Source organism: Capricornis sumatraensis, chromosome 4, assembly GCF_032405125.1.
Source record: "Capricornis sumatraensis isolate serow.1 chromosome 4, serow.2, whole genome shotgun sequence".
Taxonomy (NCBI): domain Eukaryota; kingdom Metazoa; phylum Chordata; class Mammalia; order Artiodactyla; family Bovidae; genus Capricornis; species Capricornis sumatraensis.
The window spans coordinates 154,195,495-154,212,180 of NC_091072.1; the positions used below are offsets into that span (position 1 = coordinate 154,195,495).

The following is a 16,686-nucleotide window of genomic DNA, read 5'->3' on the forward strand; positions in this document are numbered from 1 at the left end:
TGAGCATTTATGTTCATTCTGCTCACAGCAGCTGTCTGGTTAGGAAGATGTATTTCAGATGGTCCCTGGTCATGGGGAAGAAAAACAGGCAGCTCCCACCCAGATGCTGAGACACTGCATTTAACCACTGCAATAAACATTTGGGTTTTTAAGGATACACTTAAAAAAAAAACCTCTTATCTCAGCAATTTAATTTCTAACCTGACAATTAGAAAGTTGTTTCAGTACTTGGCAAGGGGGAAGGCAGAATGTAAAGGAGACAAAGCCAATTAGGATTTTTCTTTAAACTATCAAATGCACTTAAGCAATCAGCCAAAATGACAATGGCAAAGCGTGGTCTTAAAAACTCGTCAGGCCTAAGGAACCTTGTTCCAGCTTGAAAAAGACCAAAGGAAAAAAAAAATACAGAAAATGTGTAGGGAACTCCCTCTCGGTTTTCTATCCCAGTACGAGAGCAATTTAAAGCACAGGCGCCATCTTCTGCAGAGTTCAACCCTCCACCCCCCACCCAAACTCAGGACCAAAAAAAAAAAAAAAGGGGGGGGGGCTCCCACAAAAGGGCCTAATACCTTACTTTTTCTTTTAAGATGAAAAATAGCTCAAATATCCTCAACATGCAAGAAGTTGGGGGGAAAACCTCTTCCAGTCGGCTATACATACATATATATACTTTTACAAAATCTGTTATTACAGACTGGATCATTTTGGCAGGCAGAAGAAACCTGGCAGTGAATCCTAACTAATCTGCATTAAAGACAAATCACAATGGTTGGAGCAAAAAATTATAAAAGAGAAAGAAAAAGGGAAGAGAAAAATAGGAAAAGATAGCGTTCCTTTAAATGTAGTTAAGTCTGCACAAGTCACTACCACTCGAGTGGCTTCATTTTCGTGAAGGAGGGGGAGGAGGAGGAGGGGGTGGGTACTGGTAGGCAGTCTGCCCCATGTAACCTATCATATTAGTAGCTCCTGGAGGCTGTGCAAACTGCTGTGACATCAGTGGCTGTGGCTGCTGCCCAGACCGGCCTATCCCACTAAACTGCTGGCTAGAGCTCTGTGAACTTCTCCCAGTTGAGGTGGTGCTACTGGCCCCATAAGTGCCAGCGCCATATTCTTGGGCTGTGTAACCACTGGTGCCATAAGCAGCGGCCCCATAGGTGCCTTGACCATAGGTGTATTGGCCTGCTTGTGCTCCAAAGGCAGAATTTGGACTTCCATAGCCACTGCCGTTAGCATAACCGGCTCTATCGGTTTCACCACGATCCCGATAGCTTGCAGAGTCTCTCCGGCCACCATCTTTGACCCCTCGAAGCCTCCGGTCACACTCATCCTGATACATCAAATTGGGATTGTTGGCTGAAGAAGTGGTCCGGTATCGAGAACGGCCGCCTGATGAAGACACAAGAATTTTCAACGCCAGATATATGATCCAAACACAACCCCATGTAAAAATGTTACTAGATACAGTTCTTTCTTGATCTTTAGCTAAGTCAGCTTCCAAATAACTACTTTAAAAATATAATTTGATTCTTTAAGAAGATACCTTCAAAGAATGGTAAACATTAAAGGATATTCAACTTTTCATCTTTTACCTTTTTTTTTGAGGATTACCAAGAAACACACTCTTAAAAATGTAGGGAAAATGGTAAGAATGATTTAAAAACAAAAAAGCCCCAGGCAGCTAGGTTCATCTGACAACAAAGGAATCCTCTACTAGTGCACACTGGTTCTCAAATGTTACTTTCCAGACATTAATTGCATCAGAGTAATCTCTCAAGCTTTAGGGTTTTGAGAAGTTCAAGTTCCTAGTTCAATTCCAAGCCCACTTTAAAAAGTCTGTACTTTTAAAAACTTCTAAGGGAATCTTGATGTAGAGCTTCAACACATAGTAAGCTGAGGGAAAGGGCATGAAACACAGATCCTAGCTAGTATATTTCACAACTGTCCAATTCAGATGCAGTAACTTTGCCCATATAACATTACTGATTTCTCCATATGGATAACTCAAAATTTAACATACTACAACATACTACCTAAGGCTATGACAGTCACTCAGACCTCTGTCTTACTCAAGAGAGATTATGAACAATTATTAAGCAATGTAACATTAACCTCCACTGGATTAACAAATAAGGCACAATGAACACAAAAAAAGATACCTTGGCAGTACCTGGAAAACTCCAGGACTTACCCTTACCCCCTCCTCCGCCGCCTCCTCTGTGGTCCACCAGCTGCATCAATTTTGGATTGATAGCCTGATTAGCCTCTTCTAGCACTTTGATCAACTCTCGGGCCTGCTTTAGGTTCCCTGGGGTAAAGAAGGTGTAGGCAGTGCCCTTGTTGGTGCTACGGGCTGTTCGGCCAATACGGTGCACATAATCCTCTGAGCTGTTTGGATAGTCATAGTTGATCACAAACTTGACATCTTCCACATCTTCAAAGCCAACGATGAGTCAGTGTGTAGGTTGATGTGGCAGGGAAAGAGAAGGTAAAGGACATGCCAACAACAGGTGGGAAGCACGAATGCAGATGACAGCAAGAGGAGAGAAGACTAAGTTAGTAACCACTCTGAACAGGAACAAAAAAGACTCATCCCAACAGAGTAAAAGAGGATTAATGATGCTTGGGACATGCAGAGAAAGCATCAGCTGTAAAATCCTAAGGGAATCCCATTCAACCATTCAAACTCCTGCCTCTTTCATATTTTAACCAACATACTGACAGGAGTTGTACTAAATTCCAGTTCCATCTTTTTCAAAACTGGAATGTTTAAGGTAATACCACCATTAAGCTACAAGGCCAAATCACTTCTACTCTGTTGGGAGAGCCTGGCAAACTCTACCAGTAATATAACAAACTTACCTTTAAACCAGTCACAGAGCAAAATGAAAACAAAAAACAAAAAAACAAAAACTTCATATACTTTATTACTACATTTACATGGAGACTTAAGATTTTTAGATTAAGAAATTTTTGCTTATATTAAAAAAAAGACAAAACTGATCAGAGCCAAAGTTAAATACACTTATTTTCCTTTGCAGAAACATCCAAATTATCTTTCTTCTTTCAATTACCACAAGAGCACATTACACTAAAATTTCACTGTACTACCAAGCCCAGCTCTTGCCAAATGAGTTTTTTTTCTCAACTCAAGGTTACTTCAACTCAGTCCTTACTTCAATTATCAAAGATTATCTACATAACCTGGAAAATTAAATAGCCAAAGAGTGTGGGAAAACATCATGAAACCTTGAGACACAAGTTTAATGTTCTGTCCACTGCTGGGAATTGAATTGAACAACCTCCTAAAGCTTTAAGTATGTAAATGTTAGTGTAATGCTTCCAACTAAATGTATATTTTTACCTACTTAAACAAACAAATTTAAGAATATAACAAAGAATCCTAATGTTTTGTGGAAAAAAATCTGCATTTTACAAAGAATATTCAGAAAATATCCTAGATAAAACACAGATTTTTGTGATATAAATAATTAAAAAACATTCTCTGTTTGTTACCAGACCGATGCACACTCCCTCCTCCTTTGGGAAACCGCTGCAGCCGATCCCGTCTCTTTGCCTTTTATTTTTGGCGGCCTCCTTTCGAAAACTCCGCCTTCTGACACGGGACCACTGGAGCGCGGGGAGCATGCATCAAGGGTCCGTGGCAGTGAGAAGTCCCCACACACGCTCGCTCTGTGAACTGGCTTAGATGCTTCTCTGTAGCCCCATTTGGTTGCCAAGCGCCGGAGAACCTGGGTTCGGGTAAAAATTTCAGGTCCTCCAACGCCTCCCCCAAGGATAATTGGGGTGATTGTAGAAAAAAATAATTAATAAAAAAAATGTAAGTTACATCCAAAGGGTCAGACTGCATCTATTGCCCAGACTGGATTAATTTCAGGGGAAAGGGGAGATGATTAAAAAAAAAAAAAATTCAGTTGTTAAAGGGCCTGTGAAGAAAGGGGCATTATGTCTGTTTCTTATTACAATAAAGGCTCCTCAGTCTTTACTGACCCCTAAAGTCCTGAAATCACACCAGAAAGACGAGAAGGCAGTTATCACAGGGGGCAGCGTGAGTCTCCGGCTAGGGTTGATGGTGTAACAAAAGGAAAACAAAAATTTACACGGCCAGGATGGATGTGAGATGGGGCAAATGGGGAATTATGCTCCACGATCGCATCTTCAGAGCTAGAATGCTCCTTAGTCAGTCTCACTGTGTATGACCACAGGCAGCAGAGCAGGCTGAATTACTGCACTGGACGCAGATTTGTGCTTTCCTACTAGAAAGCACTGGGGACTGGAGTCAACAGTTCAGGTACTAACACTTGGGAGTATCTCTGGAGAGGTTCAATGGGGGGCAGACACGGTGCAAGTTCTTCATACTAGAAAGGTGTCTTGTATGTGCACATGTAGCAGGCTAAGGGCATGTAAGAGCAAGTGCAGAATTTGATTTCTCCATCAGCCTGCCCTGATGTTATTTGTGCACTGTCACAGTATTACCTTGGTGGCTTTAGAGAAGATGCTGTTGCAGAGTAAGAAATCAAAAAGTTAATATTTTAGCCAGCTGCCTAGGATAAGAACTTTTTGTCTGACAAGCCCTATGACATGGCCTGAATCTCCAATCACTAATTGGGAGGGACTGAGACTAGCCAATAGGCTCATCTAGAGCTGCTTCCGGCCAATGTAGATTTGCCTCGGCCATGTACTGAGTGATCTGCAGCTGCTATCAAAGCTTCTGTTAAAAAACAAAACAAAATAAATTCAATACTTTTAGCTTAACAGTGTGCAGTTTAAACAAAAAAAAAGGAAAAATTAAAAATATCCCATTGGAAGGGGAATAAATAGGATGACTATTATAAAGATGACTAGGATGACTATTATTTCCTGAGGACGACTATTATAAAGTTATGGGAATCAGAACTTACCTGAAGGGAATATTTAAGAGGCCATCGCTCGACAGGAAGTGAAAAAAGGCCTGGTGACTCAGCTGAAAATTGCACCCCTGTCTATGAGGTAGAAGCCTTCACTTTCCAGGATCTTGTAGGACCTTGGTCAGCATTCTGCCATTTTGGTGGGTTTCCCCCTTCCTTTTGATTTTTACAAGGCAGCAAACAAAGGGGCCCAAAACAAGCACTGATGTTGAGTAACAAGAAACAGACTCAGATACGTTCCCTCTCCCCTCTCTTGGATGAGTGGGGGTGGGATGAAGAGTCTAAGTTATTCTAATGGCAGCCAATTGATTTGGTTTAGAAATGCAGGGGGACATGGAACAAATATTTTAAATTGTCTAGGCAAGATGCACAAAGAAGCTACCAGCACATAGCAAGCCTGTTTAAAAACCACCATCACTGAAAGCTTTTATGTAAACTGCTTTCAGGCTTCAGCCTCTTCTCCCAACAGGCCCAAGTTCTAACTGCACAGATCCAGACATGACCTCAGAGGGTAGAGACAATTTTTCAGTCATGGCTGCAAGTCACCACCTCTGAAGGAGGGAATACGATGAGTGCAATGTATAGAAAGCCTTCATTACTTTCGTAATCCAGTTCAAATACTTGCTTTCTTTATGTTGAGTATCATAGGGAATATGGTTGCGTCTTGCCTTACTCAGCAAGAAATATGTCAATAATTTAAAAATATCTTTGTAATAGAAATACTCTTGTCATTTTTTAAAATTAAGTTTTGAATTACACCTATTTTTCTCAGAATGGGCTTAAGTACCACAAAATATCTCTGCATAAAATCATAATGGGTTTAAACTCCAGAACATCAGCTTCCGATTAAGATCTTAAATTGGAAGACAGCAAGCACATCAATGATATGAGTATGGGTGGGAAGAGGGGCTGAGTGCTCATGAAAATTTTACTTCAGTAAATTAAACTGGGCAAAGCAGATATAATTGCTGAAAGGTATTGTATTTATAGACTTACTAAATCCCAAGAATACATTAGCATTCATGGAATTGTACCTCCACAGATATATTCGTAGAGGGGAAAAAAAGTAACTGAAGAAACTAGCTTCTAGTAGCTAGGTTCAATCAGGCTCATTCTATTCACCCAGAAAATAGAATAAAACCAGGAAAAAGTTGAGCTGTTCAACTGAATGTCTCCTCTCCCTCCAACTGTTTAAATAGTCATGCCTAGGCCTTGCTGCAGACCAAAGCCTGTTTGTTAGGAGCAGGAAGAGACTTTGAAAATAAAAAGAAAATAAAAAACAAACAAAAAACCCACCAAGGTTTAAAAAAAAATGTGGGGGGGTGGGGGGAAATCACGTACTTTGTATGTAATTCTTCTCTTTTAAATATTTATGTAAACATATGTATATGCAACTCTAATGTGAAATGACAAGCAAATCTTTAAACCAAAAGATATATATACCATTGACAGAGACACCTATCTATACAAACCTAGCCCACGGGAGGCTACATCTGTGGCAATGAGAATGGGAGCCTTTCCAGAACGGAACTCTGCAAAACAAGGATGACATCATGAAAACCAAGTTATAAAATCAAAGCTATGTGATATATATTAAAAAGTGACCAAATAAACATCCCCAGCTCTCTGGCCTTTTCTACCATGTTAAAATTTGAAGTAATGGTGTCAGAACATACCAAGCTCTTTTAAATTTAAAGTTAATAGTAGAGGTCTCTTATTCTAATGAAATGACACTTAATGGGCTTCAGAATAGCTCCTGGACAGAAGCTGATCACCAGAAAGACCAAGCTGTGATTGGAGAAGTTTGGAACTTTGAGCCCCACTCTCAGTCCTCAGAGGGGATGAGAGGAGATGGAGACTGAGTTAACATGATGAAGCCTCTATTAAAATTTCTGGGAGCTTCCAGGCCACTATATGTATCTATAAAGGCAAGAACTTGTTAGATAGAGTGGTTTAAGTGGTGAAAAAGTAGTATAAAGACCCAGCATTACTGACATTTAAAAGTACAGTGGAGATGACAAAAATGCTCTCAATATTCAAAAAACCAGAGCAGAGCTAGGCAAACTCTGGTCTATGGATCAAATGTGGCACAAATCCCATTTTTGCAATAAAGTTTTGCTGGAAAACAGCCAGGCTCTCTTTACATAATGTCTATGGCTATATTTGTGCTGCAATAGCAGCTAAACAGTTGTGACACAAACCACTATAAAATCTGCAAAGCCAAAAATATTTACTACCTGGCTCTTTACAGAATGTCTACCAATCCCTGAAATACACTGTAAAGACAATGCTTTGTTTTGAACTCACCATTAAGTACCCAGTCTCTTTCTGGTTGACTCTTGTCTCCATGGATACACATAGCTGGCCAACTGTCAGAAGAAAAAAGCCAAGTACATATTAGGAATTATTGAAATATTATACAACATTAACGGTACCAATTTACAAATTCCTACTGAATTATAAAATCCGAGGCAAATTAATTACATCAGTGCTGCACTTACCCATCTCTGCGCATCCTTCGAGTGAGGTCATCACAGCGTCTCTTCGTCTCTACAAATATTATGGTTTTATTTTCCTTTTCAGCCATTATTTCTTCCATAAGTTGGATTAACCTGAAAACCAGACGAAACAATGAAATCATCTAGAGAAGACCTCCTTATACATTATGCAGAAGCGATGTTTCCAGTATGAACCCTTCAGAGTTTTAGTATCTTTTTAAATTACTTTCAATACAGCTGGGAATTATCAGAGCTGGTCAAATTTAAGAATCCAGAATTCCTGCCTTTAACCTCATTGCTCTGGTTACATACATAATGGATTGTCAGAAAATGCTTTTAATGTGTTCAAGGCTAGGAAATACTGGCTTCTATGAATAACACTTTAATTTTAGAAGATTATTAGAGCAAAAGTTTTATCAGCATTATCAAAACAGTGAAATCTCTCATACTTGTGGTCTTTTTCACTTTCCATGCAGACGTCCACAATCTGGAGGATGTTGTGGTTGGCACTCAGCTCCAGATTGCCTACGTTGATCTGGGTGTAATCACGAAGAAAATCCTCTGCCAGCTGTCTTACTTCTTTTGGCCAGGTGGCACTCCACATTAATGTCTGCCTATCAGGCTATCAGGAAAAGATAAGACTTTCTTTTAGATTAAGGAACCACTATAGGCAAAGGGTATTAAAAAAACATAAGCTTTACACACCCTGATTTGGTCAACAATTTTACGAATCTGGGGCTCAAAGCCCATATCAAGCATTCTGTCAGCTTCATCCAGTACAAGGTAAGTACATCGGCGAAGATTTGTCTTTCCTGACTCCAGGAAATCTATCAGGCGTCCAGGAGTAGCTATACAGATCTCAACACCTGTAAAACAAAACCAAAGATCTATTCAACTAAGAATTCTTTAAATGCTGTTCAAGCTTCAGGAAGTACCTGGAAAAAACATGATGTAAGAAGGCAATGGCACCCCACTCCAGTACTCTTGCCTGGAAAATCCCATGAATGGAGGAGCCTGGTAGGTTGCAGTCCATGGGGTCGCTAAGTTGGACATGACTGAGCGACTTCACTTTCACCTTTCCCTTTCATGCATTGGAGAAGGAAATGGCAACTCACTCCAGTGTTCTTGCCTGGAAAATCCCAGGGACGGGGGAGCCTGGTGGGCTGCCGTCTATGGGGTTGCACAGAGTCGGACACGACTGAAGTGACTTAGCAACAAGAATTTATGTATAAAAACCCCGTTAAGTCTCCAACCACACTGGACTTACCTAAAACAGCATTTTAACCATATTCGAGAATTTCTAAGCTACTAAAATACTGATCCCCCCGACCCCACCAGAATCCACTATTTTCCTGTTCTATTTCATTTACAAAACCTGGTAAAATAAAACTAAAAATTCTTAAATGCTCTTTTTTTCTTACCTCTCTCCAAATCTCGAATCTGGGGACCTTTAGGAGCACCTCCATAGATGCAAGTGCTCTTCAATCTGGAACATTTGCCATAGTCATCAGCCACTTGCTGTACTTGCTGGGCAAGCTCTCTGGTAGGAGCCAGAACTAGACACTAAAGCAAACAAATCATTTGAGACACCACCCCAAGTTTAAGGAGAACCAAAAAAAGTACAAAAAGGTTACTTAATTCTCTACTGTCTAATCTGGGGTAGGGGACCTGGAAGGCAGTAAGTGTAAGATATTGCACTGTAATGTGGCTAAAAATTATATCCCTAACATCTTACAGAAAAACCTGAATGAATCTTTTGGTCAATCCAATTTGAGAACTGATATTTGCCATGTAGTATGATGGTTGACTTTTGATACGATTCATTAATGTGTGCTACATAAGATTTATAGACTGTATTACCTAGTTTTAACTAAACAACTCACAAAATGAGTAAGTAGCTACAATATTCCTGTAACAAAACCAGGTAAGTCTCAAACTTTACTTAATTATCAGAACAAGAAAAGAGCAGAGCTGACATTTTTCTGACATCTAGTTCAAGCTCTTGGCCAGGCAAATCTGGCAAAAACACATTTATACACAATGTGACAAGAAGTTGGTCAAATAAAATTTAGACACTTTGAAACAGGAATCATATATGCTGGTAACAATAACTCTCACTTGGTATATCAATCCATTAGACATTAGTTAATGATAATATTGGTAACTCCGTTAGCCATATGAAATACATTACATATTATGTAATGAAAAATTAACGCACTACTTGTGAAGCATTAAGACATACTGTATAATGTACATATTTATAAACATATAGTGAGTGCAAGCTCTATTAAAAAAAATGTTAAGAAAGTACATTCAAAATGTTTGAAGACCACTACTGAAATCTTACAGTAAATAGCATTAACTGAAAATGATCAAACCAGAAAATGGTGCTGGTCTATGAACATTTACAAAAGCATTACTTACACACAAAAAATAAACATCCCAAACCTGACTTATATCCACAGAGCAAGATTCTCATTTTACACCTTTGTATCCCTCATAGTATCAATGGGCAATTAAGCAATGCATCTGTATTTAATGCACAGAAAATGCCTACATATGAAGGAAACAGGCACAGTAGTTAAAAGTAAGACTGATTCAAATTCCAGCTCAGCAATTTAATTACTGTCTGACCCTGGGCAAGTCACTGTGCCTAAGATTTACCACTAAGACAATATTTCCTCCAGATATGGAAGGTGGGGTTGCAAATGAAATCTGAGAACACATGTAAAGTACAGTGCCTGAAACATAATAATAAAATGTAGTTATTTTTTGAAGTATACACAAACTGAAATACACTTACAATTGGGCCATCTCCTCTTTCCAAGTAAGGCTGGTGGTTAATATGAACAATTGCAGGTAGCAAATACTGGAGGAGAAAAGGAGGACAGTCTTATACCAAAACTAAGCCATTATATTAACTGTTCTAAGTTATCACAGTAATTGATCATGTCTAAGTAAAACCAGGAAAGGGAAAACAGAATTCACATCTCTTACATATATATGTAACGCAAATATGAACATAAAATGCTTCCACATATTTCAGATAGCTAAAAAGCTGAAATATTACTTCCACTATTTGAATCAGAATTTTACGCACTGAGAATATATGTAATATTTACAACAGCAAAATAAGTTACCACAATATGAAAAGTCTTCCCTTGTGGGTACATACCGCCAACGTCTTCCCAGAGCCAGTCTGAGCAATGCCCACCATATCCCGGCCACTAAGAGCCAAGGGAAATCCCTGGCACTGAATTGGAGTTGGTTCTGTAAAGTGCTGATCCATCAACACATCCATTACGTATTCTGTACAAGAACAGGTATTATTGCTTTTAGGTAAAACTAAGAAGCAAACCTACAGCCAAAAGAAATTATACATCTCTCCAAGAGAAGCAGTAGTTTTGTCTTCAGTTACTGAAATTCAGTTATCTGACCTGCTGACTACTTCTCAAGAAGGCTACTGCCATAGCCATCTACCCTTATTCTCGAAAACTTGAAAACCATTGGTCTAAAGTATCTAAGGTACAAGGTATAGGCACCTAATAGCCACTTACTGCTTATCTAATCCAAATTTTATCCAGGTAGAAAGCAATTTTATTTTGCTATTTTTTAAAATGTAGAGGCAAAACCCCAAGGAAAGATGAAAACCAACCAACCAACCAAACAAAAAACCCTGCAAAAGACCCAAAGAAGTTCTAAATTGAGAACACATGAGCATTAAAAAGACAACTCCCCCCGCCAAAATACTTGAAGAACTTTTGTGAACGGTTTCTGTTTGTCTTTTCAACAAAATCCTGAGCTGGGTCAAAACCTTTAAATAACTTATGAGCACAGTGACCATTCAAGCTAAATTAACAATTAATATACTGGACTGAAAAGCACTTACGTGGGAAGTTAGCATGATGGAAGGCAAACACAGGTTTAGGACAAACATCTCCCCCTCTCACTGTAATCTCTTTCTTTCGGCGTAATTCATCAACCTCATACTATTTAAGAAACAAAGTAAGACAAATCAGTAACCAATTTATTCTAAACGTGCAAAACTTTATGTTCCAATATAGCATAACAATGATCAAATTCACAATTACAATGGAAAATATGTGTAACACTTCTTACAGTGTTTTTCATGTATGTTCAACTTCACCCAACTTTCTAAGTCAACAAAGCATGCAGTAGGTTTCATTTTCCACATGAGAACAGTTAGATGAAATATAACCGACATGAGAATCAAGTGCTTTCTCTTACAAGTATCAGCTTTCCTAACAAGCACCAAAGAAAAACCCCCACCACACCAGAATAAAAAATACAAGAGTAAACTTTGTATATATATATGTATGAGTAAACTTTGGCTAATTTATCTACTTGGTTCATTACTGTATGTCAAGAAAAGGTAAATAAATACCACCCCTAAAACTTACTGGAGTCAGTCTTGCCACTTCTGGATGTTCGACATAAAAATTCTTCTCAAACTTGGGGAGCTCACTCAAATCCCACTTCTTTTTACGTAGACGCTCCCCAGGATTACCAAATTTCTTTGGGGGAAGGCCACCACCACCTCTTGCTCCAAATCTAGAAACATCAAAATTTTCAGTTTATTAGTATTTTTAAAGCAAAATATTTCAGGTGCCATAAAAACATGCAAAAAGATACAACTCTTAAGATACTACCAGCCCCCTCCAAAAAATATTTGTGTAAAGTACTTAAAACAGTATCTGCCATAGTAAACAGTACAAATTGGCATAATTGTATTCATTTAACAAATAGTTACTGGGTATCAACTATAAAGTGGTGCTAGAAATACGCGGGAGCCTGGTGGGCTGCCGTCCATGGGGTTGCACAGAGTTGGACACGACTGAAGCCACTTAGCAGCGGCAGAAATACTAAAGTGAACAGAAATTGCTACTCTTAAGTAATATTCTGAAATGAAGCTAAGTGAGGACATTAAGTTTAAATTAGGGCAAAACTATGGACAGGTAGAAAAAGTTATCTAAGGTCTTTAAAACAATTTAAAAATCATTCTTTTTGCTTTATCTTGCTTTCACAACAGACAAATTCAACCGGAGTACAAATATGGCCATTAGCCAAACTTGAAATGTTCTGTTTCCTAAGAAGAATCCTAAGATGGTCTTCATTTCTGTATTTCAACCTATTAAAATGCAGGACATTGTTTTGGTGTACAAATACACAATGTTTTCATCCCATTTCCTTACTCCTGAAAACACTACACCAAATTTAATTCTCCTTTTCTACTCTAATTCATTCATAACATCATCTTGCAAGTGGTTCCACTAGTTTACTAATCAACAGGCAGCAGATGTACTAACCATTCTAAAGCACATCAATTTCCTGGAACTCAAAATGCTCTTAAAATTTCTTGGCTTCAAGAGCCAGCTAGATATTTCTCTAAATACAAATATACAAAGACTGATGGCAGGAAATTTGGGACCATTAAGTATTTACATTCAAAAAGACAGAACTTGGCAGATTCCATTTATATTACTGTTGATCAATACCAATCAACACCTTCAATATGTCCTCAGGCTTAAGACCAAATAGGAGACTGACCCCTCCTCCCTCCCTTTTAGGTGAAGTAACTAACACAGTTCTATCAATAAATAAGGTTCTCTACAAATAAAAAAGTCTTTAAACTGTCAGTCTTGCAAAGAAAAATGACCAAAGACTAACTTTCAGAGGTTGGCTGCCTAATTATGTGGTTCTTCAGAGAAGACCCTAATGCTGGGAAAGATCCAAGGCAGCAGACAGGGGAGAGAGAGGATGAGATGGTCGGATAACACCACTGATTCAAAGGACACGAATTTGAGCAAACTCTGGGAGATAGTGAGGACAGGGAAGCCTGGTGTGCTGCAGTCCACAGGGCTGCAAAGAGTTGGACACAATTTAGTGACTGAACAACAACATACGTGGTTCCTAAAAAAGGCCATTTCAATGCTGCTGCTGCACTCCAATATTACTCAGAACTTAAAATTAACAACCTAGAAGAAAACAGAACTTCTGAAAACAATGTCCAAGACTTAATCAAGATAGCCCTTATTTTTCAAAGTTTTTCCTTTTCCCCTATTGCCTTGGCTATTTAACCAAGACACATCATCCTTCTCTAAAGATATACTGTAATTTGAAACATGGGATTCTTAAAAAAATACACTTTCTACCACCTTTATAAGGTTGACTACAATATCCAATAGAGCCTTTGTGCATTTGTATAATCATTTAAATATCCATATATCCTAACCCCTTGCATACTATGCTGCTCCTTAATGTTTTTGAGTATTAATTTTGATTTGCAATAAATGACAGTTTTCAAAGATTTACACATTAACATGCAGAAACATGTACAAGCATTTGGACTGTACATGTACATACACTACCTCACTCAGTCCCCTTTCAAAATAATCCATTTCAGCTCTGTACATTTAAGAACAAAAGAATAGCAATTCAAATAACAAAAGAAATCTCACAGTAAAGGTGGAGTTAGGGCACAGACTTTACGAAAGTGCCATTTTGTTTGAAACATTATTTAAGTCTTTTCTTAATATCTGATACTTAAGAGTCAATATGGGATAAACTAAGTATGGATCAGCAATTCACTTTTTCTGCCTTTCAGATAATAAACCCTTTCTTATTAAAGCATATATATGGTAAATATAAAACATCCATGATAAAGAAATAATATTATCAGTATTTTGATAGCTTCTATGTGCCTATCTCAAGTTTAAATCCCCATCATACCAATGAGTACCTCGAATTTTAGCCATTCCCTTGTATTCTGGTCTTGTCATCTGTTAGTTTACTTACGTTATCCTTCTAGGACACCTTGTATTTTTACTTAATATTATGTTTGTGAATCATACATGCTGATACAAATTTTTCTTTTTCACTGCTGTACTGTATTCTATGGGACGAATTTATCCAGACATTTGAGCTGTTTCTAATATTCTGTCATAAACAACACTGTTATAAACATGGATACCAAAGTACATGTACAAGGGTTTTTCTAGGCCTATGAGTCTAGGGTATAAAGCTTGAGAGGAATTCTGGGTCATTTTCATTTTACTAGGAAACATTAAGTTCTTTTTCCTAAGTGGCTGTATTGAAATTCATTATAAATTTGGCTATACTGTGAAACACTAAGCAAACATTCCACTTATAGTCTTCCGAATTTAAGGCTAAAATCAAGTATTTCCTTTCTGAACAAAGTGTAAGTCAAAATAATCCTTTTTATTTAATAAGTGAAAGACGCTCAGTCGTGTCCGACTCTGCGATCCCATGGACTATACAGTCCACGGAATTCTCCAGGCCAGAATACTGGAGTGCTAGCCTTTCCCTTCTCCAGGGGACCTTCCCAAGCTAGGGATCCAACCAAGGCCTCCCGCATTGCAGACGGATTCTTTACCAGCTGAGCCACAGTAAATCAAATAATTGAGAAGCGTGTGACTATTAGGTATGGTAGTTATGTATTTGAACCACAAAAGACAAAAATGTTTGGAGAAAACAGCTTTAACAGGATGGCCTACTACAGAGAGACAATTACACACACTATCTCAATTCTGGGGAACAATGCAATTACTATCCCCATCTTCGGAAGAGAAAATCTGCTCACAAAGGTTCAGGATCTTGCCCAAGGTCACACACACACAATCTATATATATTAAGACGTGGCGTCCCCAAAATTTTTATCCATAGATAAAACTTTTTTTAAAGCTACTTTTTCGATTAAGAGGAACCTTAAGATTTGAATCTCAGTATCTGGGAGGACTTCACGTTTAATCCTGTTAACTTCCAACCCAGTAACCGTGGCATTACTAGGTCAAAAAATTTCAAGTTAGACCAAGACGTTAATGGTTCAGGCCAATTAGAAAAGAAAAAAGAAACGTTAAAACAAACAAAAAACCCCTCCCTCCCGCCAGACGACGGTTTTAGACAGCAAATAATATCAGCAAACATCGCTGGTATTCCAGTGTGCTTCCTTCGAGTTAAAGTACAACTAAACGTAATTTTTAAATATTTTAAAATCTGCAAGTCCGCTTCTTAAAAGTCTCTAGTTTCGAACCAGGTTTCCAGTTCCATAAAACAGGGAAGCCATTTGACGTTAAAAGACTTTCCCAGGGTGAACTCGGAGACCTCATCCTTCTCTCTCAGCAAGAACATCCGCATTTCACGATTAACACTAGCTCTGGAGAGATCAAATGACTTGCTCAATTCCGCCGGGCTCGAACGCCGGGAAACTGAGGAGGCCCGGGCTGGGTCGGCCGCTTCCAGAGCTCCCCTCCTGCTGCCTGTGGGGCTGAGGCCCGGGCGCGCCGCGCCACGACGACCGTCCGCAAGCAGGGGCTGGGGCGTCGCCAAGCCGCCGCCCCCTCCCCCCACCGCCCCGCCAGCGACCCGGGGGCCCAGGCCCACAAGAGGCCCGCGCCCTAAACTGCCATTAAGTCCCGGATCGCCTCGCCTCCCAGTCGGGAGCTTCGCTCCTAGGCCCGCAGTCAGCTCCCCAGTTTTCCGCTTGACCGCAGGCTGCGGTCTCCTCAGGAAGCAACCTCCTCCCCGCCCCCCGCGCACACAAGGCCTTTTCTCTCCTCCTCCCCCCTTACCCTCCACGGTCACGATCCCGGTCCCGGTCCCCAAAGCCGCCTCCGCGCATGGTCCCAAACGGATAGAGATCTGGGAGCGGGGCACGGATGGCCGGGCTCGGGAGGGCCTGCGGCTCCGGTCTGGTGACGACCGATGGCGGCGGCGCCTCCGCTGTTGGGGCGGCGGCAGGCGCGGCGCTCTCTCGCTCCGACGCGCTGTCTCCCGTCGCAGACGCCACCGTCGCCGCCTCTCTCGTCGGAGACGGGAGCAAAACACAGAGAATCGGGGTTATAAAAGCAGTGGGTAGGTTTGGCTACGCTCAAACCCGGCAGTGCCGCGGCTTAGGCGTCTCCTTCCCTTCCCAGCGACTGCACAAAATGGCGGCCGGCGCTGAGACTGCTCCAGCTTAACGCTACGTACGTCGGAGCCGATACGTAAACAGCGTCTCGGAATAGCCCGAGGGCTTCGCGGAGTACTACGGGTATTCTTGGAAGCGTTTTACGTCAATTGCGGAGACGGACGCACTTCGCTGTCTGTAGCAGAAAAACAAAGTACGGATTGGGCGTAGAGTTCTCGCGCCTCCTGAACCAGAACTAGGGGTGGGGAGGGGAGGGGGAGAGCGACGTAACATTCTTGGCGTCGTTAGCCGGCCCACTATTGCGAAGATGCGCAGT

The 16,686-nt window shown here is 40.2% G+C and overlaps 1 protein-coding gene across 2 annotated transcripts; it reads right to left on the reverse strand.

Annotated features, from left to right (window-relative positions):
• Positions 1-759: 759 nt before the first annotated feature.
• On the reverse strand, positions 760-16,370 carry DDX17 (DEAD-box helicase 17). Of its 2 annotated transcripts, none has more exons than XM_068971668.1 (13): positions 16,033-16,370; positions 11,845-11,995; positions 11,313-11,412; positions 10,599-10,732; positions 10,227-10,292; positions 8,845-8,986; positions 8,129-8,289; positions 7,873-8,045; positions 7,427-7,537; positions 7,233-7,294; positions 6,398-6,457; positions 2,195-2,431; positions 760-1,386 (listed from the first exon to the last, which is right to left on the reverse strand). In XM_068971668.1, exons 1-13 carry the CDS (start codon positions 16,080-16,082, stop codon positions 881-883), a joined length of 1,953 nt encoding a protein of 650 aa, XP_068827769.1. In that variant the 5' UTR covers positions 16,083-16,370; the 3' UTR covers positions 760-880. The 2 variants fall into 2 exon arrangements, with proteins under 2 accessions (XP_068827769.1, XP_068827768.1); XM_068971667.1 differs by having other exon boundaries at positions 2,189-2,431.
• Positions 16,371-16,686: the final 316 nt, after the last annotated feature.